Here is a 27,124-nt window from a genome sequence, read left to right on the forward strand (position 1 = left end):
AATCCCTAAATTGCTGTATAATGGTCTCCAAGAAGACACCAACCCAAGACCTTCATCCCTGCCATGTTATTTGGTTATTTAGACTTTAGCCGTCTCTACAATTTACCTGAGATTGTACTTTAAGAGGTTATTCTCTGAGGCAATTAATCTAGCTTCTTCAATACAAACCGACTTTGTTGTTGGAGAAGAATGTTCCTCTAAGGCTAATAAGAGAACTCGTTTATGATGATTATTTACAGTTTTATTATCATTGTTTTATTGAAAACTAGTGTCATTTTATTGTTTTATAATCAAAGCAGCGAAATTTTACCTTCCAAAGATATGATATTCAATCCTACAATGCTCATATTATCAAATGCATTTATAGGTGTCAATATTCTGCCCAGATTATTTGTATGTAGTATTTTTCTTTTGTTCTTATTCATAAATGCTGCACACTTTTTCTAATGTCCCCTTTTGGGAATGTTCCTAAATCTTGCCCTAAAAACACAAGTTCAATTAAAATAAGAAATATAGATCACTAAGATATAACTTACCAATTAACAAACTCCTTTCCAACATAAACTTTGGTTTATCAACTACAATAATGTTAGTCAACATTTGAAATATAATTCATAAGGTCAATTATTTCCATAAGGGTTAGGAATCCAATAACATATAATGCATATATAATCAATCACACGAACAATCAAATAGATATTTAAGTTAAATAACATCCCTCATTGGGTTCTAATCTATAATTGTATTTCCAAGAATCAACCATTGTAGGGAATTGTGAGGAAAACTCGATTGAGTGCCTGGAAGCATTGGCCACAACTAAGCCCAAGGGCATGGAGCATCCAACGAAGACAACTTGACCCCTTGGCCCATAAGAGGCAGGACCTCTAGTCCATCCAACTTGGGGTGGTCTACTTAGAGGGGGAACCTGTATCTGATTTCTCAACCGTGTCTCCTTACTAACCCATACATGATTACAACCAACCATCATGGGGATTGGAGAGGATAACACAAAGGGTGCCCGGAATCATTTGCCACAACTAAGCCCAAGGGCACGGAGCATTCAAACAAGACAATTAGATAGATCTCTTGGCCCAAAAGTGGTAGGAACATCCAACCAAAACAATTCCATCCAACTTGGGGTGGCCGACTTAGAGGGGGAACCGGTATCTGCTTTTCCAATCATATTATCCTGCCAACCCCTACATGATTTTTCGTAGGAGAATAAATTGATTAAATAAATAATTATAAGATGGATTAGCAATTCACATTCTTAATTATCTTATTACTACATATGAGATTTTATGCTAAGCAAGACCTCATATTGCATACCAATTACTTGCTAGACCAAAAGTATGCCATTTGCAGGCTATTAGATCCAAGTCTGCTGTTGCAGATTATTTATAACTGATATGATCCAATTCCTTGATGAATGCAGGTTTTATATATAAGAACTTCTGCTCTGGTTCGATGAATGTAGATTCTATATGTAGGATAACTTCTAATTCCCTTTGATCTGCTATTTCTGTTTTTAGACAATCTGATCCGATTCTCCACGATGCCCTCTTCCAAATGATAACCCTATATAGCCTTCAAGAGAAGGCGTAGGGTCACAACCTTTGCGATGGGCATCCTTCTTCATAAGATGTGTCTCTTACACAGTTTGCTGCCCCTTCATATCACGTGGCTGCCTGGAACTGATGCAATTAATCATTTGTTTGTTTATGGTGCATTTAAGATTAACATTCTCATGCTCAGACACATTGCTGATCATAAGGAAAAGAATACTGTGAATGCTTAAGTCACTATCCGCCGTCGTCCAGCCTTCGAGAAAATCACGAGTCTTATTGATAAGACGATTTTCTGACTACGTATATATCGGAATTCCTCCTAAGAACGGTGTAAAAATGTTATTAAGGTGGGGCATGACATGTTTTGTCTTGTATTTTTCCTCTGCTCTATTTAAACAGGTTACTCTTGCTTTTGAGATCCATCTCTTGATTAACGCCTCCTCATGGAAATGAAGGTTTATGTTTTCTGCTGGGGCATTTATTTTGCTGTTTCTAGTCTCATGGATATATTTTTTTGTTTACAAGAATTATGCATGTGGAACAACTGTAGTTCGCCAAGGAAAGATTCATGTATGAAAGCTAATAATGAATTTGTAGTGTGGCTTTAATTACTAAAATCTATTACAAGTCTGCGTTTATCCCTTTGTATCTTGAACATACATGGGTATTCTAAATGAATTATTCTGCTTTGTTGTAGGTTCTGCCAACTTTTGCAGTTCTGTTTCCATTTGGGTTGACATTCAACTTGATGGAGGTTCCTGGCCTCTAGTGAGTATGTTGCAAGATCTTAGTTTATTGTATGAGATTACAAGGGAATGGGTGAAATCTCATTCCTTTTAGCTTTGAACATTAGTTCTTCTCTTATATTTTAGCTGCAATTATAAGTGATATATGGAATTGTCTGTGCACATAATGGTTTCAGCTTTGAGCCAAGTCTTTTGTTGCATGGCCAACAGTACTTAGAGGTTTATAAGCCATTTCCAACTAATTGCCATGTAAGTTGCGCTGTCTTGTATGACTATATTTATTTATTTTTAATTTATTAAACTAGTTTATGAAAATATTTGGCACAACAATTTAAAAGCAAATGGCATAGTGTGTTTTTTGATTTCTTGAAAAACTTACCTATAAACTCTTTTGGCTTAGAAAAAGAGTAAATGGCTTCATAGACGTTTATGTTAGCCAATCTGTCATTGATGTCAAGATGAATTAACAAATCTGATAGGTTCAATGAATTCTACAGAAACACTAGTTTGATATATGCAGATTGAATTGGCAATAAAGGACAAACAAAAACCTTTGATCTTCAATAAACTTTGCGGAATCTGTGTGTTATGCATTCAGGTTTCAGATTGTGTTCTCGTATCTCGTGATATTGCAGATGCCTGTGAATACATCATGGAGATTGAAATAGTGTTTATGAACATGTTTACAGTCAGATCAATATATATATGTCTGTTATTTTGATTGGAATCATTTTTTGTTTTCAGCAAACTTGTTATGTCAGCGAACTCATTACTTACGTCTTGTACAAAGAAATGATTAAGACTTTGGTTATATTGAATTTGGACATAACTGCAGTCAGTTGTAACTAACAGCAAAATACCTTTTACAGCAAATGACCTTTTACAGTTGTAACCAAAGGCAGTTGTAACCATCTGTAAGCATTTTTTAACTGTCTTAAGTAACCATCTGTAAGCTACGTTTTAGACAGAAAAGAAAGCCACTTGTATTTAAGTGGAACAAAGGCTCCATGAAAAGTGTGGTAGTTATGTGTAGGATCGCTCAAATGAAGAATAAGATGTGTTGAGCATGTATCGTTGGTAAATGGTAGAGACATATCATTTGTTTGCACTCAGAATGTATTGAGAATTTCGTTTATGCTGAAAAGTATCTCCACCATTGGGAGAAACCTGAGCGGTTAATGGATTTCATTATTTGAAGACTGCAGCAACATATTTTACTGAGAGTGTGGATATTTGCTGATACAAAGTGCAAAAGAGGCTGAACATACATAGTGTATTGAAAAGATTGTAAAAACAATGAAGAGAATATGATAATGAAGTTTTGAGAAGTTTCTGAAATATTGAACAACAAGAGATTCATTACAGTCAACGTTTTGTTTTGAAAGTTTCTGTTATGTGTACAATACTTCTGCAAATAAGCGTCTTTATGAAGTGAGATGTTTTGTAAAAGAAAGTTGTAATTCGCATAAGATTGTAAATCCTCAAGGTTGGTGCCTCAAGTGATGCAAGAGTATCCCCGGTCGATGAGCAATCTTGCATCAACCAAAAATATTTATTTTAGTTTTGTTCCTGTTCAGTTTAGTGTTTCTTTTAGCATTTTCCGGTAGTTGTTCCTTTTCTGTTGTGGATCAAATTCTTGGCTTTCAGACGTGTTCTTATTCTTTATTCCAGATTTTCAGTTCATTTGGATTCTTTTCTGGCAATTATCGCTTCCGGATTGTCTGTTTCTTGGTTCCCGGAGCAGTTTTGAGCTTAACGGCTAGTTGGAGATTCCTTCTCTTGCGAAGCGATTTCTTGGCTTGCAGATATGATTGGTACCACGTTCAATGTTCCTAGGTCCTTGGCCGACCTTCCCTAGTGGTCCGCACTTCGTTATTGTCTTTGGCGGAGGAGATCTTCACGTTTTGGGTCCGACCTATTTTACACGTTTCATTTTGCTATCTTGGAGAATGTAATCTTTTATGGCCAACTCGGATGTGTTCCGGATGTGGAGTTGGCCCCCCTTCCGATGGTGTCATTGTTGCCGATGGTGTCACTGCTATCGAGAGTGTCATTGCTACCGATGGTGTCACTATCAATGGTACCACTGCCACCAATTGTGTCATTTGTCATTGCTGCTAAGGGTGTCATTGTCGAGGGTGTCATTGTCAAGGGTGCCGAAGGTGTTATTGTTGTGAGGTTTTCACACATCGTCCCATTGCAAATGGGGAACCCCACTTTTTGTTTTTTTAGGGTAGTTGTTTTGCTTAGTTTGTTTAGCTTAGGAGTAGTTTCGTAAAATTTAGCCTTTGCTTACGAGAGGGTATGGTTTTGTCAGTTTGAGATGGAGTAAGTCGTAAGAGTGCAAAATTCATCTTTAGGGTACAATTGGGTCAAACAGTGTTGTTTGATGGTGAAGTTGCAAAATCTTTTTGATATTGCAAAGTTGTCAAAAGTTGTCAATATGGTGGGAGATTGTCAAATGTTGTAGAACCCGTCAAAGTTGTCAAAGATGCAAGAAAAGTTGAAAAAATGTTGGAATGGAAAATTTACTTGTGATTTTGCCAGGAATTGCAAGTATTTCATGCAAGTCTTGCTCTACAATGTCAAAAACGATCACTGGAATTGTCAAGTGCAACAAATGAAATTGTCAAAGTGCAAAATGTTGTTGAAACATCAAAGTTGTCAAAACTTTGAGGATGTTGCTAAGGGAAATTTGAAAATGTTGCATTTTTGTGTCAAAATACTTCTGATTTATACCAATGAGTGTTTCACGTGAGCGAAATGTTGAAAATTTGTAAGTATTGGAGCTATGCAAAATCTCCTAAACTCCACAATTATTCAAGTTGAGCAAAAATGCCAAAATTTCTTGAAGTTCACCACCCTTTGAGTGAGAATGTAGAAATGTTCTAAATTCCGATCAAGTCAATAGTGCAAAACTTACGCAAACTCTACCAAGGTGTGTGACAAAAATGTTGAATTGATGCTAAGTCCACCATGCATTGTGTTTCATGCAAATTGCAAAACCTCATAGAAGTCCGCCAGCCAAGGGAAAATGCTAAAATGTAACAAACTCCGCCATTGTTGGTGAGAAAAATGTCAAAATGATTGAAACTCCGCCCTCATTGCTGGTGTGTAAAAATTGTTGATCAAGTACAAACTCCGCCACTAAAGAATGGGCAAAAAAATGCAAAATTAGACGAAATTCCATCCCAAGGGAAAGTGGGGATACATTGCAAACTCCAACCAGCCTACGGAATAATGTGGAATTCTTTCAAAGTACGATCTACAAAAATGTCAAATTCATGTAAACTCTGACCATGCAAACTGATGAAAAATGTAAAACTTCAAGAAGGTCCAACAATGTTGCATTAAGGTAAAAGAAAATGTTGAAATGCCCCTAACCTTGATAAAGTGTATAACTTCTTAAAACTCCGCTTCACAAAATGCAGAAATCCTCTTAACTTCGCCATTGTGGGCATGTTGCTAATACAAAAAATGTCAAAGCATGATAGAGTCCGCTAGCCTTGTGAAAGATTGCAAAACTCTCATGAACTTCGATCCAAGAATGTAAAGTAGAACTAAAGTCCGCCACTATTGGTTCTTGGTGTGACACAATGCAAAACCTCTACTAAGTTCGCTAAGATGATAGGCTTAGACGTTAAAGCAAGTGAAAATTAGATCCTAATTAATATATCAGACTTGAAATACATTTTCAGAATTGAAAAAACATTATTCTCTGATCAAATGTATTTGTTTTCAGGGTGGAGGCGAGCAATGAGGAGCACTTGGAGAAGGCGTGCAAGGTGAACACCAAGGTGGAGCAAATGCAAACATGAGGATAAATCAAGGTTCAAGTATGATTCAACCAGCGGATAGAAGAAGATTTCATCAACAAACACAAGAGTTGCAAGGGAGGTCAACTCATACATTTTGCAATTTCAACATTAAGGATGAAGGAGATTTTGCAACAATCTTGAATTTCCTTCGGAAATCCAAGAATAGTGGTCAGTGTGATGAGGCGATTTTGGTTGGGGAACATGACAACATTAAGGAGGTCAAAGTCAGAGACTAAGGAGGTTACATGCTACTTTAGGGGTGTGTTTCACATTACAAAACCAAAGATTGTTTGGAGTAAGTTAGAATGTTCGAGATTAAAGCAAGTATCACACAAGGATTCTACAACAAGGTCAAGGAATGGAACCCAACAATGTACACAAGACATTGCAACATGAAAAATGCCCAAGTAAGGAAGTAATTCAATATTCCAGAGTTGAAAGTGATCAAACATCATCAAGGAGAGTTCAAATGAAGATCAAAGGACTCTACAATAAGACCAAAGATAAAGTCTGCACTCCAAGGCAACAACATGTTCCACATGTCAAGAGCTCAATCAATGCAAAATCGAGTTCAAGACATCACAAGGATGATATTCACAAGCAAGAAGGTGAAATTGTGCAAGTGTGATCAAGGAAGCAGAGTTTCATAAGAGTTAAAGAAAGTTAGAAAGTTTGTTTAATCGCTCGAAGATGATTTGGGAATATGTTCCACTATCTTCATCACACTGGGCTTGGATAATGCTGAATATCAGGAGATATTGCCTCATCATACACACTCCGTGATGATCTCTAAGTTGTGCATGTTGAGGTGGCATCCAGTCATCACCAACCACTCAAGTTGTGACAAGTCTGCATGTCTAAGTTCAAAGTACTTGACTCATCTAATGAAGGAGCGACACATGGCACTACATGGGAAATTGTTTTATGTACCTAACCTCATCACTAATTGGTTAGAATTGAAAGGACGTCTCCATCAAGATTAATTTTTTCATTGGTCGAATAGAGTTAGTTGTAACTAACCCTAATTAGGGTTTTTTTGTTAAATCCTGGCCATTGATCTTGAATTGATTTGAGTCATTGAAATGTAATGAGTCATCTATATAAGGCTAATCCTCTGATTTGTAAGGGTTAATAGTTAGTAGTTGGATAGTTAGATAACAAGTAGCAGTAGAGGAGGAAAGGAGATTGTTGCCAAGGGTTGTTGTAATAGACATACTATTTTCATTGAAGAGATGGTGGATTTTGGTGTGGTATTTCAACTTGTTGCATGGTCTCTACTTGTTATAGCGTAAATGTTTGTTTGATGAATGGAAGACTTTATTGTTGATGAATGGTGACTTTATGTTCATAGCACTTGGAATTTGTTGATTGCAAATTGCAATGTGTGGTTAGATTGAACTTTATCAAAAAGCTTAACTTCAATTACTTAATACTCATTGTTCATAAAGCTGGTGTGCATAAGGAAATATGAAAATCATTCGCCTATCATTAGGAAATTGCACCATCTTTGTATAGTTGTTTCCTCATGACAAAGAAAAGCTTGGTTTGGTTGCATCTAGTGAACAGTCATTTCCTACATTTTTAGGATTAGCATAGGCTCTCTTGACCCTTTATCCCTTTTACCTTTTATTTTTCAAGTTGAATGAGTTAGTATAGATCCCACGTTCTAGAAGTGTTCATAAGCGTAAGTCCCTTTGTGATTACCAACAATATCACATCATATGCACCGAGTCTATCCAAGCAATTAAGTTGCATAGTTAGCAATGTAAACCTTGGAGTCATCTCATTTGATCACGTTTTTATAGCATATGAGGTTTCTTTATTAGAGAGGTTAGAATACTCTGTATTCTATTCTATGTTTGAGGTGCATAAAAAGCACATCAACAGTTACTACCGAGGGTGCCAAGGGTGTCACTGTGGAGGGTGTTGGCAGACTTGACCCTGTCACGATTACCCCAACTATGGCGACCTCATCACTATTTGTCTGGGTTGCCACCTCATCCTCATCATTATAGTTCCTAATGGTATCCAATGTGCCCAAAGATACATCATCTGGAATAATTGCATCCCGCACACCCTCAACAGGTTTCTCCTTTGTAACTCACACATCTTCCACAAACACATCTTTCGCAAGCACATCCTCCACAAACACCTCTTCTTCTGCAGGCATATCCTTCTCAACTTGCACATCCTCCACCATCAAGTTTGTTGTAGGCACCACACTTCAACGTGCCGCCATCTTGAAGGTGTCCTCGACTCTCTCGCTTTCAGAGGACGACACCTCTACTGTTTCCTCCTTCAGGCTGCTATCACTCTGCTCCATGCAATTTTGCAACTCTTGTCGTCGTTTCTTCCTAGTAGGCTCATCGCCACTTGTGAGGGTATCTAGTGATGTTTCCCTTTTGGTCACTTGTCTTATGATTGGATTAGCGTATCAGTTGACCCTCATAAGCTAAATAGGGATTGGATAGAGGGTCATTTGGTGCAGAGACTTAGTCAGTGGATGAGTTATCTTCCTTCTCCAGAGCTCAGTGGTTATGGACTTGGCATTTGTTTGGGTTTTAGAGCTTCATGCTTCATACTTACGATTTATAGTAAGTCTTGGGTTGTTTGAGAAGGACCCATTCTATTTTTAGCAGAGCATTTGGTCACATGGGGATAAGCATTGTTGACTTCTTTTTCAGACGACCTAGTAAAATAATAAGTATTTTGGGAGTTATTAAAGTTTAAGTGGCCAAAATGATATTAAAACATTAAAAAGAGTAATTATAAAGTTATAACTTAACTTTATAATTAAGGGTCAAGTCATCATTGAAGGGGGCCAAATTATTTAATTATTTTGAACGCCTATCCCAAGGTAAGAAATAATAAATATTATAAGGAAATGTTTTATCATTCAAAAGAGCATTGAATGTGCTTTTTTGGGAGGGTCGACTTCATGGGAGAAATATATCAGCTTGTAATGGGAAATCGAAATCATTATTGTTGGATACATTTTAACTTGTCTTTCACAGAGCTTTGGAGTTTGCAAGAGACCGAGGGTTTCTGCAGATTGTCAAGGATTTCAAGACTTTGGAGAACGTTCACTCTCCATTGATCGGCATGTTGAGGTTGTGAAATATCAATTGAAGATTGCAGAGTTGATTGGCTTCACTCAGAGGTCAATACTGAGCAAATTGGAGGACGTAAATTCATTGTTTCAATGAGATTTAGAGAGCTGGTTCACAGAGGAGCTATTAAACAATTTGGAGACCACCAACATCATTTTCTATCAGCCACAGACTGCACCAAGTTGGGCGCACTTGTATGTGGTGCGATTTTGTGTAAAAAGGCTGAATTAATTTTGAATTGAATCCTAGAGGGCGGGGGGGTTTCAACACTGGAGGACATATGCAGCACTTAGGATGTTAAATAAAAGTCCATCCAGGAGAAACGTTGAAGATCATGATTGCTGCAACTGTTATCAGGTTCTCTAATTGTTATTGCCATTGCTTTTTAGTCATATTTCAATGAGAACTTCTAGTTTTTGTTCAATTCAATGCCATGTAATTTGAATTACATTACAATTAAGATTATTAGTCATTTGCTATTGGTTCAAACTTGCATTCATAATATTTATCAAAACCCCAATTAAAAGCCTAAAAATCAGAAATACAAAACAAATAAAACCCTCAATTGCAAACAAACTGAAATAACCGACACAGAGGACTTGGGGTCTTTACATCCAGGTGCACCCTGTAAAACAAGGCAGGTTTGGATGGGTTCACCCGACTAAGGGGCTAGAAGTGTCCCCATTTCTTTGTAGGGACCTGCATTTTGAGTGCTTAAAAAAAAAAGGCCAATGGCGTGGTGAGACATGTAGAATGTCTTGTGCTCTAGACTCAAGAATTCTTGAATCCTCTTTGACACTATCAATGCCCAATTAGACACCTTCCCATTCATTAGCCCGTTCTTTAGGTAAATCATCCATATGGCAATGTCGGAAGCTCAACTACCTCTCGTTTGGCATATGGTTGTGATAATTCCTGTACGGCGTATAACCCAAACCATATGGTCCACACCCTGAAACTGTACAACCTGAACCATACGACCTGAACCCACATAGCCTAAACCCATACGACTTGCTTGCCTGGCTAGTTGTTCTTTTCCATATGACGTATGGATTCCACTCTGTTCGGCCTTCTTGTTCGTATAGAGTTGTGTGCAATCCTGCGTATGGCTTATGCCATCTTCCTTATCTATGTCCATACGATCCTTTCCTCCCTTCGAACTGACTTCCGTATGGTGCCCTTTGTTGCTCCTTCCTTGCTTCGTACGACCAAGCGCGGTAGGGTTTTTCCCTTGTTGTCTTCCTCAAGAATGTTGCTCTTTGTTTGATTGAGGTGGGCTGAAATGGTTAAGTGGCTTGATTGAATTGATTTATAATGATCTCTTTTACTTAGGTTTAGGTTTTTAATCAACCCCTTTATTAAGTTTATGAAATATAATCTATTCCTTGCCTTATTTACTTTTTTGATTTGACTCCCTTTTATTTTTTCCCTTTGTTTAATTTTTTCCTTTAACTCCATACTTTTTATTGTCTTTGTTAAATCCCTTAACACTTATACCACGTTTAATTTTTTCATAAATAACATTTTCCTCCTTTTTATTTTAAATTTTTGAACCTTTAGCATTTAAATTTCTTGAAGTGCAAGCAACTTTTGCTCACCTCCACCTCTTCGCTTTTTTATTTTCCTTGACCTTTTTCCTTTAAATTTTTTAATTTTCAGGACACCGTAATGATTTTTCCTTCTGGATTTCTTAATCTCGCCATCTTTACTTTTTTCGTTGTCTGCCCTCTACCTTTTCGTCCTTGTGTCACCTTCATTAGTTGTTTGTCCCTTCATCCCTCTTGGCTCATTGCGTGGTGTCATCTTAATCTTTGAATCATATCGCCACCAACAGGTAAATGGGGGACATTTATAACACTTGCTCACATCATTTTCCTACTTATTCTAAGTCAAAAATTTTGTCGAGCAGGGGTGCCGGCCCAATACTTTTGTATCGTTCGTCAATGTATTGCCCTATGTACTGTTGGTTCTACATTACTTCCTCTGCATTCACTTGGGGTGGTCCTGCTAGGTTCGGGATCACTCGCCATACTGAGTTGGATGCATTTTCCGTATTACCTAAATGCATTTCTGCGATGAAGCAGTCTTCAACTTTGATTAACACCTTCAGATGCGGTCCAAGGGTTTCTCCATATTTTTCAAGGTCAATTTCTTCTTTGAATTCCTTCGCTTGGTCCTCTTCCTTTGTTGCTTGTTCCTCCTTTTCTTCTTGTTTTCCTCATTGATCTCATAGGCCAAGTATCCTCGGTGTGGCCCTTCATATGGTGCCTTTGGTTACCGATATCCTCCAAGTCTTACCCATAGTGCGAGTGTGCCAAAGTAGGCATTTGTTAGGTGTTTGTGTATGTGTGCTATGGCAATGCCATCCATGTGCTTTCTTACCATCCTCTCCTCCCGTGATGTTACACGTTTCGTCCAAGACTTATCTAGCCTATACATTTGCTCCTTGATCACTAGATCTTCCTTAAAGACCTCCCTTCCGATTGTCCAATCTTCTTGAGTGACATATCCAAGCATGTTGACTTCTATGGTGGGTCCTTTTCTTTCTTGGTAAATCTTGAGTTTTGAGCTGTTCATTGGGTCCCAAATGGGGTAATCATCAAGTGTTGCTAGTTTAATGACCCCATTATGACCAACTTCCCTCACTTTATAGTGTCCCAACCAACAAACTCTAAACTTCTCCAGTTTGAGTTTGTTGCGACCATTATATTTCAGTACTGACTGTCCTAGCTGGAAGTTCATTTGTTGGAGCTATTTATCATGCCAGAGTTTCCGCTGACGTTGGACAACCTCCGTCGCCCATTGTGCCATACCTATCGCTCATCCAGCTTAGTGAGATTCAGGAGATGTTCCTTCAGGCTCTCGGTGTCTCCAAGATGGTTTTCCACAACAATCCGCAAACTCGGTACCATGTATTTCGTCAGATCTACCGCCTTTTGCTTGTACATGAGTTGGAATGGAGTGTGTGTTGTGGTCACCTTGTATATGGTGCGGTACGCTCACAACACCGCCAGGAGTCTTTCTTCCTAGTCTTCCTCAACACTACATGATTTATATATGATAGAAACAAGGACTTTATTTGTTTACTCGGCTTAACCATTGGTTCAGGGGTAGTACGGGCTGGAGAGGTTGTGAAATATTTTGAACTCTGTCATCATGGCTTGAATGACATTGTTCACAAAATGCACTCGATCACTGGTAATGTGGACAAGAATTCCCAATTGTATCACAATTTGTTTGTAGATAAACCTTGTCGTATTGATGGTGGTATTGTTTGGGAGTGCTCTAGCCTCTACCCATTTGGTGAGGTACTCCGTTGTCAATACACTGTATTTACACCAACGCATGTGGCTCACCTTCAGTGGTCTGACGAAGTCAAGACCCCACCTTTCGAACAACTCCTGGGGCTACGAGGGGAATAGCGGTATGAAGTCTTGCTTTAGTGGCTTGCCAGCTCTGACATGTGTTGCACCCCACTACCCACTCGTGGGTGTCTGTGTAGTTTCGGTTACTACAGTCCTGCCAATAGTACTTTACGTGTTCTGCCGTCAGGTCCCATGTGGCCTCTTGCCAATCCCTCATGAGGCTCCTTCAACACTCCTGGGATTTCCTCCTGCATCACACACCTCCAGAGTACTTGGTCTTGACCCATCTTATACAACAACCCATTAATGAGTTGGAAAGTTTTACTCTTAAGGGCTAGTTTCCTTCTTTCACTCGACAACATGCCCCTTGGGAAGGTGCAAGTGGACAAGTACTTGATATTCTTGTACCATGGCCGCAATACAGTAATTTGGAACAGGTGAGCACAGGGAAAGTCCTCTTCACCCCATCAGGTGGTTCTCCCAACTTAATCCACGACAAATGGTCAGCAATGACATGACTCTTCCTTGGCCTCTCGATGATGGTAAAAGTGAGTTCTTGCAGCAGGAGCAACCTCGTGCTCATCCTCCCTTGGATGATGGGCTTGTTTACAAGGTACATCAATGCCTGATGGTCCACGTAAAACGTGAAGGGTGTCGCTAGTAGGTAGGGGCGAAAATTTTGTACGAAGTACACTATACCAAGTGCATTCCTCTTCGTCGTATTGTAATTCCTTTCGGCCTTGGAAAGTAGGAAGCTTGCAAAGAAAATTGGATGGTCCAATTCCTGTAAACCCACTTGTGCCAGTGAGGCCCCAATTGCATAATTAGAGGCATCCATATGCACATGAAATTCTTTGTCCCAATCTGGGTATACTAGGATCGGTGCACTCACTTGTCTGGACTTGAAATCATTGAACGCCTCCTCCTGCTCATCTCCCCACATGAACGGTTCTCCCTTTCGCGTCAGCATATCCAATGGGTACAAAATTTTGTTCAGAGTTCTTTATGAACCGCCGATAGTAGCCTATGTGCTCGAGAAATGAATTTACTCCTGTTACATTCTCTAGGGCTTCCATCTGAATAATGACCCCTACCTTGTTAGGGCCTGTCTTCAGTCCCTCCTTGCATACTATGTGGCCAAGCAATTTCCCCTGTGGTAGCATAAATCTGCACTTTTCCGGGTTTAAGGCTAATTGTGCCCTTCGACACCTTTACATACATTCCTAGATTGCGGTGAGGTGGTTCTCTTGCCCATTCCATATTGAACAATCACCCAAGAAAGCTTTGAATACCCATTGACATTTTATTAAAGACGTGTAATATTATCCTTTGGAAGGTGGCAGGGATGTTGCACAAGTTGAATAGTATCCTGTTGTACGCATATACCCCGTCCTCAACCACAAAGGTAGTCTTGAGCTTGTCTTCCTCAACAATGCTTATCTGATTGTACCTAGAGAATCCATCCATAAAGGAGTAAATCTTGTGGCTTGCAACCTCTTCTAGTATGGTGTCGGTGAACAAAATCAGGAAGGGTCCTTGATGGTTATTGCATTAAGATACCTGAAGTCCACATAGATCCTTACCTGGTTTGCTTCCTTCTTGAGAGATGACGATTGGAGAGACCCACTCACTCGTCTCCACTTTGAAAATTATTCTTGCCTCCAACATTTTTTCAATTTCTTCGTGTATCTTGGCAGCGTAGTTCTCATTCATCTGGTACAACCTCTTTCGTATGGGTTGTCCACCAGGTACGAGAGGGATTATATGCATGCATAACTTTGGCGGTATCCCTTTTAGATCTTTGTATGTCCATGCGAAGACATCCTTGTAGTCTATAAAGATTTTGAATGCAATTGCCTTCAATATGGGTTTCCAATCATCACTAGCCAATATCATCTTCGGCTTGTCTTCATCGCCAAGGTTCACCTTTTTCACATTTGGTTCTTCATATTTATGATTTTGCCCCTTTCAAAGTGGTGTGCGGGTGGGTTGTCTACTTGTGCCACTCCCTCATATTCTTGTATTCCGAAGGAAATGTGGTACTCTTCGTACCTTTATCAACTTCCTCAATCTCTGAGATTTGTAGCATGTTACACTTGGGGTGGAAGACTTCATAGCCCTCCATCTGCCAATGAAACCACCTATTCAGGGAACTTGTCTCATCCGTCGAGTAGCCTACCAGTTCAAGTATCCCTTTGTTGTTGGTTACATTGCCTTTTGCCCTTCATCCATCTCGAATCTCCACCCTCAGAACCTGAGTCAGAGGATGCTAGTTCTTTTCTCATCGCTTGATTCCTTAGGTCGATGACGTACTTCCTCCCTTTGCTCTTGATGGAGAGTGTGTTCTACTTCCAGTTGTGATTGGCCTTGGCAATGATCAGACAACCCCTTCTGAGGAGATTGTTGTATGCCTTATTTTCCAGTGGAATCACTACGATGTCCAAAAAGAAATAGTGTGCCAATTGTCACCTTCTATGCCATCAATGTCTCGAGGGGCTTGATGCCATGTTGGTCGGCACCTACCAGATGGAAGGTTGGTGGCCTAGACATTTCCATGTTTCTTCCAGCAACATATTGATGCCCGAGCCTCCATAAACAATGGTGTTTGTCAGCTTCCTTCCCATTATTTCCATCTTGATGACAACTGACTTTCTTCCAATGCTCACCTTCAACAACATGGGATCAATGGCTAGGTTGCCAAGTGACTTCACCGTCAGTTCCTTCTGTGTCTTGTGTTGCTCCTGGCCGACTGTGTCGTCACCAACTATATTAGTGATGGCCATTTTTAATTGTGGTATGGCTTGTAGAAGGTCAGTTACCCATTCGACTACATGTCTAATTTTTGGAGATATGAGCAAAAATGTGATCTTAAGGTAGCTGGAATGCTATAGCCAGCATTGGGAAATGTCTCCGAAAACTCTTGAAACTCAAACGACACTGAAAGAAACCATAAATTAAACCAAAAACAGGAAACCTAATTCAAAATACCTTAGAAATCATCATCTTCATCAAACCCTTATCACCAGATTTTGAGCAAACACTAAAAACTCTATCTAAAAAGCAACAACCAGCTAGGGGGGATCTTGCACCACCGAAACTAGGCTAACTGAAGAGGGTTTTCGTCCTCAACAATCCAAAGAAGAACTCTCCAAGTTCATTTCAACATCTTTTTATTGTTGTAAATATGGCTTTCATGTTGTCATTGATGCCAAACTTGTGGTCCGAATGATGTTTTCTATGTGGTGCAGTGATGCGTGGCTGTTATGTTGATAAACATATGTAAAGTTGGAAGGTATTTTATTGTGATGTTTTTGGAGCTTTGATTGATGTTGTGTATATACTGGTATAGTGTTTCTATTATACTTGACTGGTACATTTTGGTCCGGTATGTGGCGGATATACATCAGATGGTTATGTGGTTTTGGGATAAGGGTTGTACACTCTCATTATATATCATGCTCTCAAAAGACTAGGTTATCTATAGCTGAAGATATTTTTGTTTGGGTTGCTGATAGTGCACTTTTTGAGAAGTGATATGCATTCCTCGGATTGCTAGTTGGTAGGATGTTGCGGATGATTCTTTTGTGATTCCCTATGGTTTATGATCCTTCTGTGGTCATTCCAAGCTCTGGTTTTGATCCAAATTGAAAATTGAAGTTAAGTATTTTAGAATAAGTTAACTTTTTTATCCTTTGGAGATGACTTATGTGTTCTTGGTCCAAGTGGTTTCGTGTGGATGGTGTAGAGCTTTGGAGATATATGGAAGGTATGCCGACATGGTGTGAACCTTCACACATTTCACTTGCCCTCCACATTTGCATTGAAGATTGTTTTTGAGGTCGGCAGTTATGCTTAGTACTTACACACGCTACATTTATTTTGGCCAACCTAATGAACATTCTAGGTGTTGCGATTGATATATGTATGTTAGAATCATTGTGTAAATATTGGAATGAGAAATAAGTGATGTGAATCTCAATTGAAGCGGCTCAGAGATTCAAATGTATTACAGAGCAATAGTCAAGGCTGTTTCAGATGAGTGTTGAATTGCAATCTGCATTTTGATGCAATACTCTTATAGTTCAATCTTTTGACGTCATTGTAGTTGAATGAGTTTATGTATCTTGCGTTGAAGAAGTGATCTTCAGCTGTGCAAGTCCTTGTATCTTTCCCTAAGGTTGTGCGCCTTAGTTTAGCAAGTCCTCTTAGGGGCAGTGAGCTCCTTGGCAGTTAGCTTAAACATAGTAAACAATTTTTGTATATATTGTGAGTTTGATCCTCACTGTGCTTTTCCCCTCTTTGGGTTTTCCATGTATAAATCTTGTTGTTATGTATGTTTGCTTTTGTGATTTCAGTTATTTAAATTCATGCATATGGTAGATCAAGTTTTTAAGTGTAAGCTGATTCACTCCTCCCCCCCCCTCTCAACATGTGGTAGTGTTCAACAAATATGTGTGCACAAGCAGAATGAGAGCCAAATTCCTATTAGAATATTAAAATATTGTTAATTTTAGTATTAATGCTCAATAGTGTATATTCTTTTTTAGTAAGATCTTCTACGATCTTATCAGCAGTTTCTTATTAGAAACTTGCTATTCTTGTAAATACTCCTGTACTATTTATGAGCATCCTGCTCATTCTGTTATTCAATCAATTCTTTGAAATCCATATGCTTCTGCATTTGTTTTATGGTATCAGAGCTTTAGGAGAATTTTTTTCGGAAATTTTTTAATTCTAATTTCCAATTAGTGGAAATTTTTGAAAATTATTCCAGTTAAAAAAAAAAACTCATCTAAGTTTTTTTTTAAGCTCCTGTGAATTTTTTAAAGCAAGATTGTCTTCTGTTCGGCGGCGGTCGTGGCTCTGTACGCGACCTGCAAGACTAATCGTGCCACCGTTTGTGGCTTTGTGCCTGCACCCTTGGCTCGCCGCGACGCGACCTGCAACCGCGACGCGACCTGCACACTCACGGCGACGCGACCTGCACCCTCGGCGACGCAACCTGCACCCAAGGCGACGCGACGCGACCTGCACCCAAGGCGACGCGACGCGACCTGCACCCAAGGCGACGCGACCTGCACCCTCGGCGACGCGACCTGCACCCTCGTCGCGATCTGCAGTTTTTTTTTTCTGCGCGTCAAATTTTTTGAGCATATCATGGCTTCCACGATCCTCTGTTTTTTCGATTAAGGTGTTTACCTTCAAGTTTTTATCGAAAATAAATTTTTCTTGCAAATTCTTGGTGGGTTTTTCGAAACCTAATCTGGGTAGTTGCCCGATTTTTCTAGGTGCATCGTTTTTCGTGCCTCAATTTTCGAGCCAACGGATTTGAATTTGGTTTTCAGATTCCTTCTAGGTTTTCTCTCATCTTTCAGTACATTGGGAAACGTGCAAATGGCTTCTCTCACCAATCTGATGTTAGAAGGCAGTCAACGCTTTAATGGCCACAATTACAACATCTGGAAACAGCGTATGTTGACCATTTTTGAATATAGGCGTCTTGACCAGCTTGTTTTTGGAAAAGAGCTCAGTCCTGGTACACCTGGTGTAGATCAAGATAAGTTTGATGAACGCAATCGGGAGGCAGTTATGCTTCTCAAACTCTCAGTGACTGATGATCAGTTACCGCAGATTCCTTCCGGCAAGACAGCTTCTGACATCTGGAAGCATCTGAAGGAATTGCATGGGACATCCGACAAGAGCCAAGAATTCTTTCTAAAGAATCAGCTGTTCTCCATTATGATGGACGAACGTATGTCCTTATAGGAACACCTCACGAGGATTAAGGACATTCGAGATCAGCTCGAAGCTATTGGTCGGACTATGGAGGAAGAAGACATGGTAGTAATCACTCTGAAAAGTCTTCCGAAATCGTATGAACACTTCATTGAGACCCTCAATATTACTTCCACTAATTTTGATATGAAGTTTTCAGAATTGTGCACCAAACTTTTACAGCAGGATCGCTGGAAAGAATAGTTTGGTAGTGGTACTACGTCAGCCTCCTCGGAAAATGCCTTCACAGCCCAATCCTTTCACAAGGATAAAGGCAAATTTCAGTCCTCTCAGTCTTCTCAGCAGAAAGGCTCTTCTCAGACACAGGATGGTGCTAAGAAGAAGAATGTGCAGTGCAATTACTGTCACAAGTACAGCCATATGAAGAAAGATTGCCGTCAGAGGCTTGCTTCTGAACAAAAGAAGCAGGGAGGGTCACACCAGAAGGCGCATGTTGCTGAACATTCCGAGCAGAAGGAGTCTGCCTTTTATGCCTTTATGGCTAAGAGGTCTTCAGATCATGCCAGGTCTTCTGCTTGGTACATCGACTCTGGTGCATCACGTCACTTTTCTCATCGGCGTGACTGGTTTACAGACTTCTCATCTTTCAGTGATTCCGTTGTATTTGGCGGAGGTGAGGAGTATACAGTTGTTGGCAGAGGCACTGTTCAGATACAGTCTGGTGGCAGGACTCTCATTTTCCTGAATGTGTACTATGTTCCTGGTATGGAACTTAATCTGTTCTCTGTCAGTCAGATTATGAGGAATTCTCCTCAGCTAGATGTGGTGTTCAGTGCTCACAAGTGTTCCATCATTGATCGGGAGACTCGTCTTACTGTTGCTGTTGGTCTAGAGGATCATGGCCTATATAGGCTTCTTGACACTGGTGATTCTCTTGAAGTGGCTCTGGCAGCTCGTGTTTCTCCTCTCAGCACTTTGTGGCATCAGAGATATGGACATCTCAACATTCAGTATCTCTCTCAGCTATCTCGGGAGGGACTTGTTTCAGGGTTACCTGATATTCAGACTCAGCATCTTGGAGTATGTGGCGCCTGTCAAGCTGGCAAACAGCATCGGACTTCATTCACACATGGAAAGTCTTGGCGCGCATCTAAGGTACTTCAATTACTTCATGCTGATATTTGTGGTCCTATGAATACATCTTCTGTTACTGGTTGCAAATACTTTTTGCTTATTGTAGATGATTTTAGTAGAAAGATGTGGGTGTACTTTCTTAAACACAAATCAGATGTATTTAGTATCTTTCAGAAGTTTAAGTCCTTTGTTGAAAAAGAGTCTGGATATAGCATCATTACTCTTAGGACAGATAACGGGGGGGAATTTTGTTCTTCTGCATTCTCCAACTTCTGTGATACCCATGGCATCAAACGCCAATTGACTACACCCTACACTCCTCAGCAAAACAGTGTTGTCGAGTGTCGCAATCGTACGATTGTTGAGATGGCGCGCTCTATGTTACAACCCAGGAGTGTTTCGAATAAGTATTGGGCTGAAGCAGTGTTTACTGCTGTCTACCTCCTTAACCGTTCCCCTACTCAGGCTATTAAGGGGAAGACTCCAGAAGAGGTTTGGTCTGGTTGGAAGCCTAAGATCAGCCACCTGAAGGTTTTTGGCTTTGTTGACTATGTTTGGATTCCAGATGCTAAGCGCTCCAAGTTGGATTCCAAAAGTTAGAAACTCATGATGACAGGATATAGTGATCACCATAAGGCCTACAGACTGATCGATATAGACACTGAACGTCTTATCTTCAGTCGTGATGTTGTATTTGATGAAGACAGAGGATTATTTCAGTCCCCTTCTTCTGAGCCGTGTTCTGAGGATCAGCTTCACAGTGTTCTTATTCCATTAGGTTCGCCTAATGGGAGGGATGATGCAGAATCTATTTTCGATGATGCACTACCTGAGTTCCCTCCGGAGAATAATCCTCCTCCTGCTGCTCCTGTTCCTGATCTTGAGCCTCTTCCAGCTCCTCTAGATTTTAGGACTTCTACTCTCCGGCCTAAATGGTGGGCCAAGACCATTGATGATCTCAGGGATACTGAGCTCATTGAGGGTAGAACCTCCCGTAATAAGAGCAAACAGCAGCATACAGTCAATTTTGCTCTCATGGCTAACATAGACAGTGTTTTTGAGCCTCAGACATATTCAGAGGCTAAAGGTATACCTGAGTGGGAACAGGCTATGGAAGCTGAGTTCCAGAGTCTTCAGAAGAATCACACTTGGGCCCTTTCTGATCTTCCTTTAGGGAAGAAGCCCATTAGCTGCAAATGGGTGTACAAAGTAAAATACAAAGCTGATGGAACCCTAGACAAGTATAAGGCTCGTCTTGTTGCTCGTGGGTTCTCACAGAAAGAAGGCATTGACTATGAGGAGACTTTTGCTCCTATAGCCAAAATGAGTACCATACGGCTCGTTCTTGCCTTGGCAGCCCAGTTCAGTTGGAAAGTCCATCAGATGGACGTCAAGAGTGCTTTTTTGAATGGTGACTTACAGGAAGAAGTCTACATGAGGCAACCCCCAGGATTCAAGGTTGCTGGTCAAGAACAGAAGGTCTGTAGACTAGTCAAAGCACTCTATGGTCTGAAACAAGCTCCTCGGGCTTGGTACATGAAAATTGATAAGTACCTGACAGATCATGGTTTTCAGCGGAGTTCATCTGATGCAAACCTGTATATCAAGCATACTAGTAATGATGTTCTGTTTGTGGTTGTCTGTAATGGACACCCCCTGTTCGGTACTAAATTTATGTCCTTTTTACTTAGTGTAATTTTGTCAAACAGTTGGCGTGCAAGCTGACTACTAGATTTTTTTGGTTCTTGATTTGCTATAGGATAAATTTGGTAAACTGATATTTATTGTAAAGCTTTCAAAGTTTATTCAATATAAAAATAACCAGACATATCAAATACCAAAAACAAGAGGATTAATGCTGATGGTATTTATTTAATTCCAACTCCAAGCATACAAATCAGATTTGAAGAATATTACAGACCATATGATAATAAACAAATTCAAACCTGGACTCCACAAGTATAGAACCTGCTGAAAACACTGTTCATGCACTGTAGCTGCACTATTCACGGCACTGTAGCATTTTTACTATTCACGCAGCACTGTAGCAAAACACTGTTCACGCGGTACTGTAGCAAAAACACTGTTCACGCGGTACTGTAGCAAATCACTGTTCACGCGGTACTGTAGCAAAAACACTATTTTCAAATCTGCACTTTCAAACCCCTGTAAAAACATCATGCGAGAGCACCAAATGAAGCCCAATGTGTTTCCTGAATGAAAACACCATTAATCCTCCTGACTGTGTCTTTCAACAGCGAAGAGAATGCTAGCAAAGAGGGATTCCGTCCTCCAAGCCCAATAATCAGATTTCTACGAAATCCAACAACATAACATTAATTCATCCCCAGCCTCCCCCAAAAGAGAGCTCTCAACCTCCATTTATATCTTCTCCCTGGATGCAAACACTTCATTTCCTCAATGTGGGATAATACAATTAGAATAAAATATTATTTCCCACAATGTACCATTAAAGGGAACTTTTAATATTTTAAACATTACTTTATATTCGCAACCTTATAAAATAACGATAAAGTTAAATATTTAATTTAACTTTACACTTTATCGTTAAATATTAAAACATTGTTGATAATCCCTTTAAATCATTGTCGCCTTCAAATATTTTTACTGATAGTTATGCCAACCAGGGAAACACTAAAAATTTCAAGTCACTGCTTGGAGACTAACTTACTATAAATAGTAAGTGTCTAGAAACCCTGTCAAAGCAGCACCGATTGGCCTGAAATCGAAAACACCTAGGCCAAAACACCTCAGGATCCCATCAATGTCCTTGTTAGCCTTCGGGACCATGTCAGAATAGGCTAACGACACCCCATATCATGTTGCGCTAAAAAGGGGACATTACATTGTCTATGTGGATGACTTAATCATTACTGGCAGTTCAGCACATTTGATCACTGGGATCAAATAGGATTTGTGCCGCACCTTTGATATGATAGATTTGGGACTTCTACTTTATTGCTTAGGAGTTGAAGTTTGGCAGACTGAGAACAGTATCTTTCTCTCTCAGTCCAAGTATGCCAGAAGTCTTGTGGACAGGTTCAGAATGTAGGATTGCAAACCTGCCTCTACTCCTATGGAACCCGGGCTCAAACTTTCAGCTCAGTCATCTTCACTAGTTGTGGATGAATCTTTGTTCAGGCAACTAGTGGGCAGTCTCATCTATCTTACTGCCACTAGACCTGACATCAGTTTTGCAGTAAGCTACATTTCACGCTTCATGACAGCTCCCAAGGCTGATCATTGGATAGCAGCGAAGCGTGTGCTGCGTTATGTGAGTGGCACTCCTGATTATGGACTTCTGTACACTCGGAGTTCTGATCCTATACTCAGTGGCTACACAGATTCTGACTGGGTAGGTTCGGTTGATGACCGTAAGTCTACAACAGGGTATGTGTTTAGTTTGGGATCTGGTGCTGTCACATGGACTAGTAAGAAGTAGCAGGCAGTGGCTCTCTCCTCGACAGAAGCAGAGTATTGGGGAGCAGTTAAGGCATCTTGTGAGGCGGTTTGGCTTCGACGAATGCTTGCGGATATGCATGTCTCCCAGCCAGGTCCTACTCCCTTGTTTTGTGATAATCAGGGAGTGCTCAAACTCGCCAAGAATCCAGTCTTCCATGAAAGAACCAAGCATGTGGAAACTCATTGTCACTATATTCGACAGCTGGTTGAAGACGGATCCATCCAGTTGCTGTATGTTCCTACCTCGGAGCAGCCAACAGACATCTTCACCAAGCCCCTTGGTCTTGATAAATTTGTAAAATTCAGGGGGTCTATAGGTGTAGTTAATAGATTGAGCATTAAGGGAGGGTATTAGAATATTAAAATATTGTTAATTTTAGTATTAATGCTCAATAGTGTATATTCTTTTTTAGTAAGATCTTCTTATTAGAAACTTGCTATTCTTGTAAATACTTCTGTACTATTTATGAGCATCTTGCTCATTCTGTTATTCAATCAATTCTTTGAAATCCATATGCTTCTGCATTTGTTTTAATTCCCATTATATAGACTTGGAGGGAGAAATAAGGGCAAATTCAAATTATTCGAATATAATATTCCCTCAGAAAAGGCCCCAATATAACTTTTAAAAACAACTTATGTCTCCCATAGCCTAGGCATCCCAATTGGAGACACACTTTTCAAAATATTAATTCACTGTAATTAAATATGAAAAGTCACTTTTAAAACACTGAAGTGAAAATTTTAAAATAATTTCTATCACCATATGGAAAATCACCAAGGCATTGAAAGCAAAGAATTGGACATGGTAGAACCAACTGAAGCTGACAGACGGTAACTGATGCCGACACGAGCACATAGTATTAATAGTAGTTCTCTCCAAAAACCAAAGGGAACAAACTTAGAAAAACCCAAAATGGTTGGTGCCATGTAACCACTTACTATAAATAGTAGTGTTCTCCGAGGACCAAATGAAATGAAAGATTATAATAACATCGATGAGGCCAAAGCAGCCTATGGGATCCAAGAATAGCACACACCCCCAAAACAAAGCACCAAAGTCTTAAACAATTTTCAACTTCCTCTTTAGATCTGCCCTTCGATAGTGAATTTTGATCAATAAGTTTGCTGTTTTGTCGAACTTTGTTTCCTCAAACAAAGTGCTTAAATTATCCATTTGTTAAATGTCCTCATAGCTGGTCCAAATGTCACTATACATTGGGCACTCCATGACAAAATGTCGTTCTATCTCTACCACTCCCATGTTTCAAAATAGGCATATTCTCTTTTCCCATTCTTCTTTAGGTATTGCCTATCTACCTGTTTTATACTTGAGGTGATGAGAACTAGTTCTCAATTGAGCTATTAGCATTTTTTCTTTCCATTTAATATTTGCTCCTATGTAGGCTTTTTCCTCACGATCATCCGTGGGATTGATTCTTTGATATATTAGACTTTTATGTCCATTTTGTTTTGACCATATGCTGCTCCTTAATTTTTCCCTCACAAACTTTTTTATTTCTTCATTAGTATCCGGGCACTCCTGCGTATTAACGTCCCATTTCTTCATCCATTTGTAGTTTTGTTTCGTCCATGTGTTCGTCCTTCTATTTAGTTTTTCCTCCGAAACCATCTTAAGTCAACGGTATTTTTCCATATTTTGAGTCTTCTTTAGGTAACTTAACAAAGAGACCATCGATAATGCTTCTAAAGGGAAGGTGCCAGTTTCTGCTAATAAAATCTTATAAGGGTCAGTGGTTTTAATTTTGAGATTGCTTATGATTGAATGTTTTTGAATTCTCTCTACATGATATCTTTGTTTGCTATATTGATATCTTTTGATTTACTCTGCGGCCTCAGACATGGAACTTACAAAGGATCCCCTCCCTGCCCCTCTCCCAACAACGCCATTACACACTTATCAGAGGAAAATCTCCAATGGCTCCACACTCGTGGATTTGCTTGATAGGGTCGGGAAACTTGAAATGGACAACCATTCACTCAAGCAATCCTTGCTCGAGATGTCTGGTAAAATCAAAGAAACAGGACTCGGACTCGGCTCGGACTCGGATGGACTTGGCAAGGCCGAATCGGACTCGGACTCGGGACTCGGTGTCAGACTCGGCTGGACTCGGGAAAGTGAAAAACTCAAGAAATTTAGAGATTTTTAAAGATTTAAAATTTGTTTCAGGCACCCTTTATTGAATACACCTTAAAGACGCAATAACATCATCAAACTTGGCTCATTTGATTACATACACAAGTATACATCAAATTTCAATCACATAAGCATAAACGCAAATTGTAGCTGAAGAAAATAACAAACATAGATACATAAATATTGTCAAATGTATACAATATTACAAAACCCATGGAATAAAAAATCCATGTCATCATATGATCATCATCAAATGTTTCATACAAATACCAAAGGTAAATACAACTACAAGCCTATGGCTCAGAGGAGCGTGCACTCTCTCGCCCTGGCCCCTGCAAAGGCGTTTATGGTAGGTCTTGGATGATTCAACAACCATAGTCGCTCCTCGTGACACCATGCCATGCTCACCAACATTAGGAACAACTGTGTCACTCTCAGTATTTCTTGTCTTTGCTCGTGCTCACTACTCCTCCTCTGCCATGGCTATAGCCTCAGCTTCTATATCTACCTGGTCGATCCAATCAGTGTCAACATCACTAAAGACAGCGGCAGGAATCTCAGAATCTGTCTGACTCTCATTGGCCCACTCTGCTTCAAGATCAACCAACCTCATCTAGAATGATAGGAGAGATGTCAACTAATGCATTCTTTCTCATTCTCAAGCAGAGGTTGTAGTGAACAAAGACGAGATCATTCATCTTCTCTATAGATAATCTATTGCGCCTCTTGGAGTGTATTTGCTCAAACATACTCCAATTGCGCTCACAACCTGATGCGTTGCATGGTTGGCTCAAGATGCAAATGGCCAACTTCTGAATATTTGGTGTCGTTGGGCCAAAAAAGCTCCACCAATGATCTGAGTTTGAAATGAGAAAAATAAATAAAATCAGTCTCACTCATGAACTCATTTAACAAGTTACAATATACAATAAAACTAAAATTAAGCCTTACAATTTATTTTTACCTAGCATCATAGTTGTCCAACCGTCTTTGGCGATAGGACGAGAGAAGGTCTCCCCTTGTGCTTCTGAGAACAACTGTAGCTCTCGAATAAGCTTTATCTGAGTAGTACTAGCAGGTCCCATCTTCTCCATGATTGAGTATAGCCCACTAAGGACCTCCACATCAGCCTTGAAAGAAGGGATAAAACGGAATGCCGGATTCAGATAATAGGTTGCTGCATGGATGGGCCTATGAAGCTGATGATGCCATCTCCTATCAATGATCTCCCAAATGGGACCATACTTGCTCTCATCTCCTCCATAGACGAATTTGATGCCCTCCTTCGCCCTATCCATGCCCTCATATATATAGCCCATTGCGGGCTTTTCTCCATCTGCAACTCGCAACAAAACCACCAAGGGCTTAACAAACTGCAAAATTGAAAATATTGTGTAATTTAGAAAAATGAGCAAATAAGAGAATACATATAATAAGTTATAAAACATGAAGTTAAATTGTAGAATTTATAAAAAAATTACCTTCACTATCTCATCACAAGGGACCCAAAAGTCTTGCTCATCAAAAATGCAGTTTGCCATATCTTTCCCTGCAGGGGTGGTAGCATAGGATGAGGAAGACCACTCCTCACCAACAATCATACGTCTCAAGGTAGACTTAGACCTAAGCATGGACTGCAATGTGAGGAAGTTTGTGGCAAATCTTGTGATTCCTAGACGAGCTAACCCCTTCTGCTCTGTGTATTGTCTCATAAGAGCCAACACCCACGAATGATTATATACAAATTTGCACACATTTTTTGCCCTTTCTACACATCTCTTGACCCATGGGATTTTTCCAATATCCTTCAACATGAGGTCAATGCAATGAGCAACACATGGAGTCCAAACTATAGATGGGTGCCTCTCCATCAATAGTCTACTTGCAGCAACATAATTTGTTGCATTGTAAATTGTAATTAATGGAGGTACAAACTACAAGATAGTAATTAATTTGCAAACAAAATTAGTTTGTAATCAAAAGTTTACCCGCAGCAACATAATTTG

The 27,124-nt window shown here is 39.8% G+C and overlaps 1 protein-coding gene across 3 annotated transcripts in view; it reads left to right on the forward strand.

Moving 5' to 3' along the window:
* Positions 1-27,124, forward strand: part of LOC131068206 (enoyl-CoA hydratase 2, peroxisomal) — a 163,067-nt gene that overhangs the window by 98,934 nt on the left and 37,009 nt on the right. For 2 of the 3 annotated variants that reach the window (XM_058003386.2, XM_058003387.2), the window contains exons 5-6: positions 2,266-2,336; positions 2,491-2,563. The exons of the other annotated variant lie outside the window; for it this stretch is intronic. In XM_058003386.2, the coding sequence (XP_057859369.1) occupies positions 2,266-2,336; positions 2,491-2,563 (144 nt within the window). The remainder of the gene's footprint in view (positions 1-2,265; positions 2,337-2,490; positions 2,564-27,124) is intronic. 3 annotated transcript variants of the gene reach the window in all.

This window comes from Cryptomeria japonica, chromosome 1 (assembly GCF_030272615.1).
Source record: "Cryptomeria japonica chromosome 1, Sugi_1.0, whole genome shotgun sequence".
NCBI classification, from domain to species: Eukaryota; Viridiplantae; Streptophyta; class Pinopsida; order Cupressales; family Cupressaceae; genus Cryptomeria; species Cryptomeria japonica.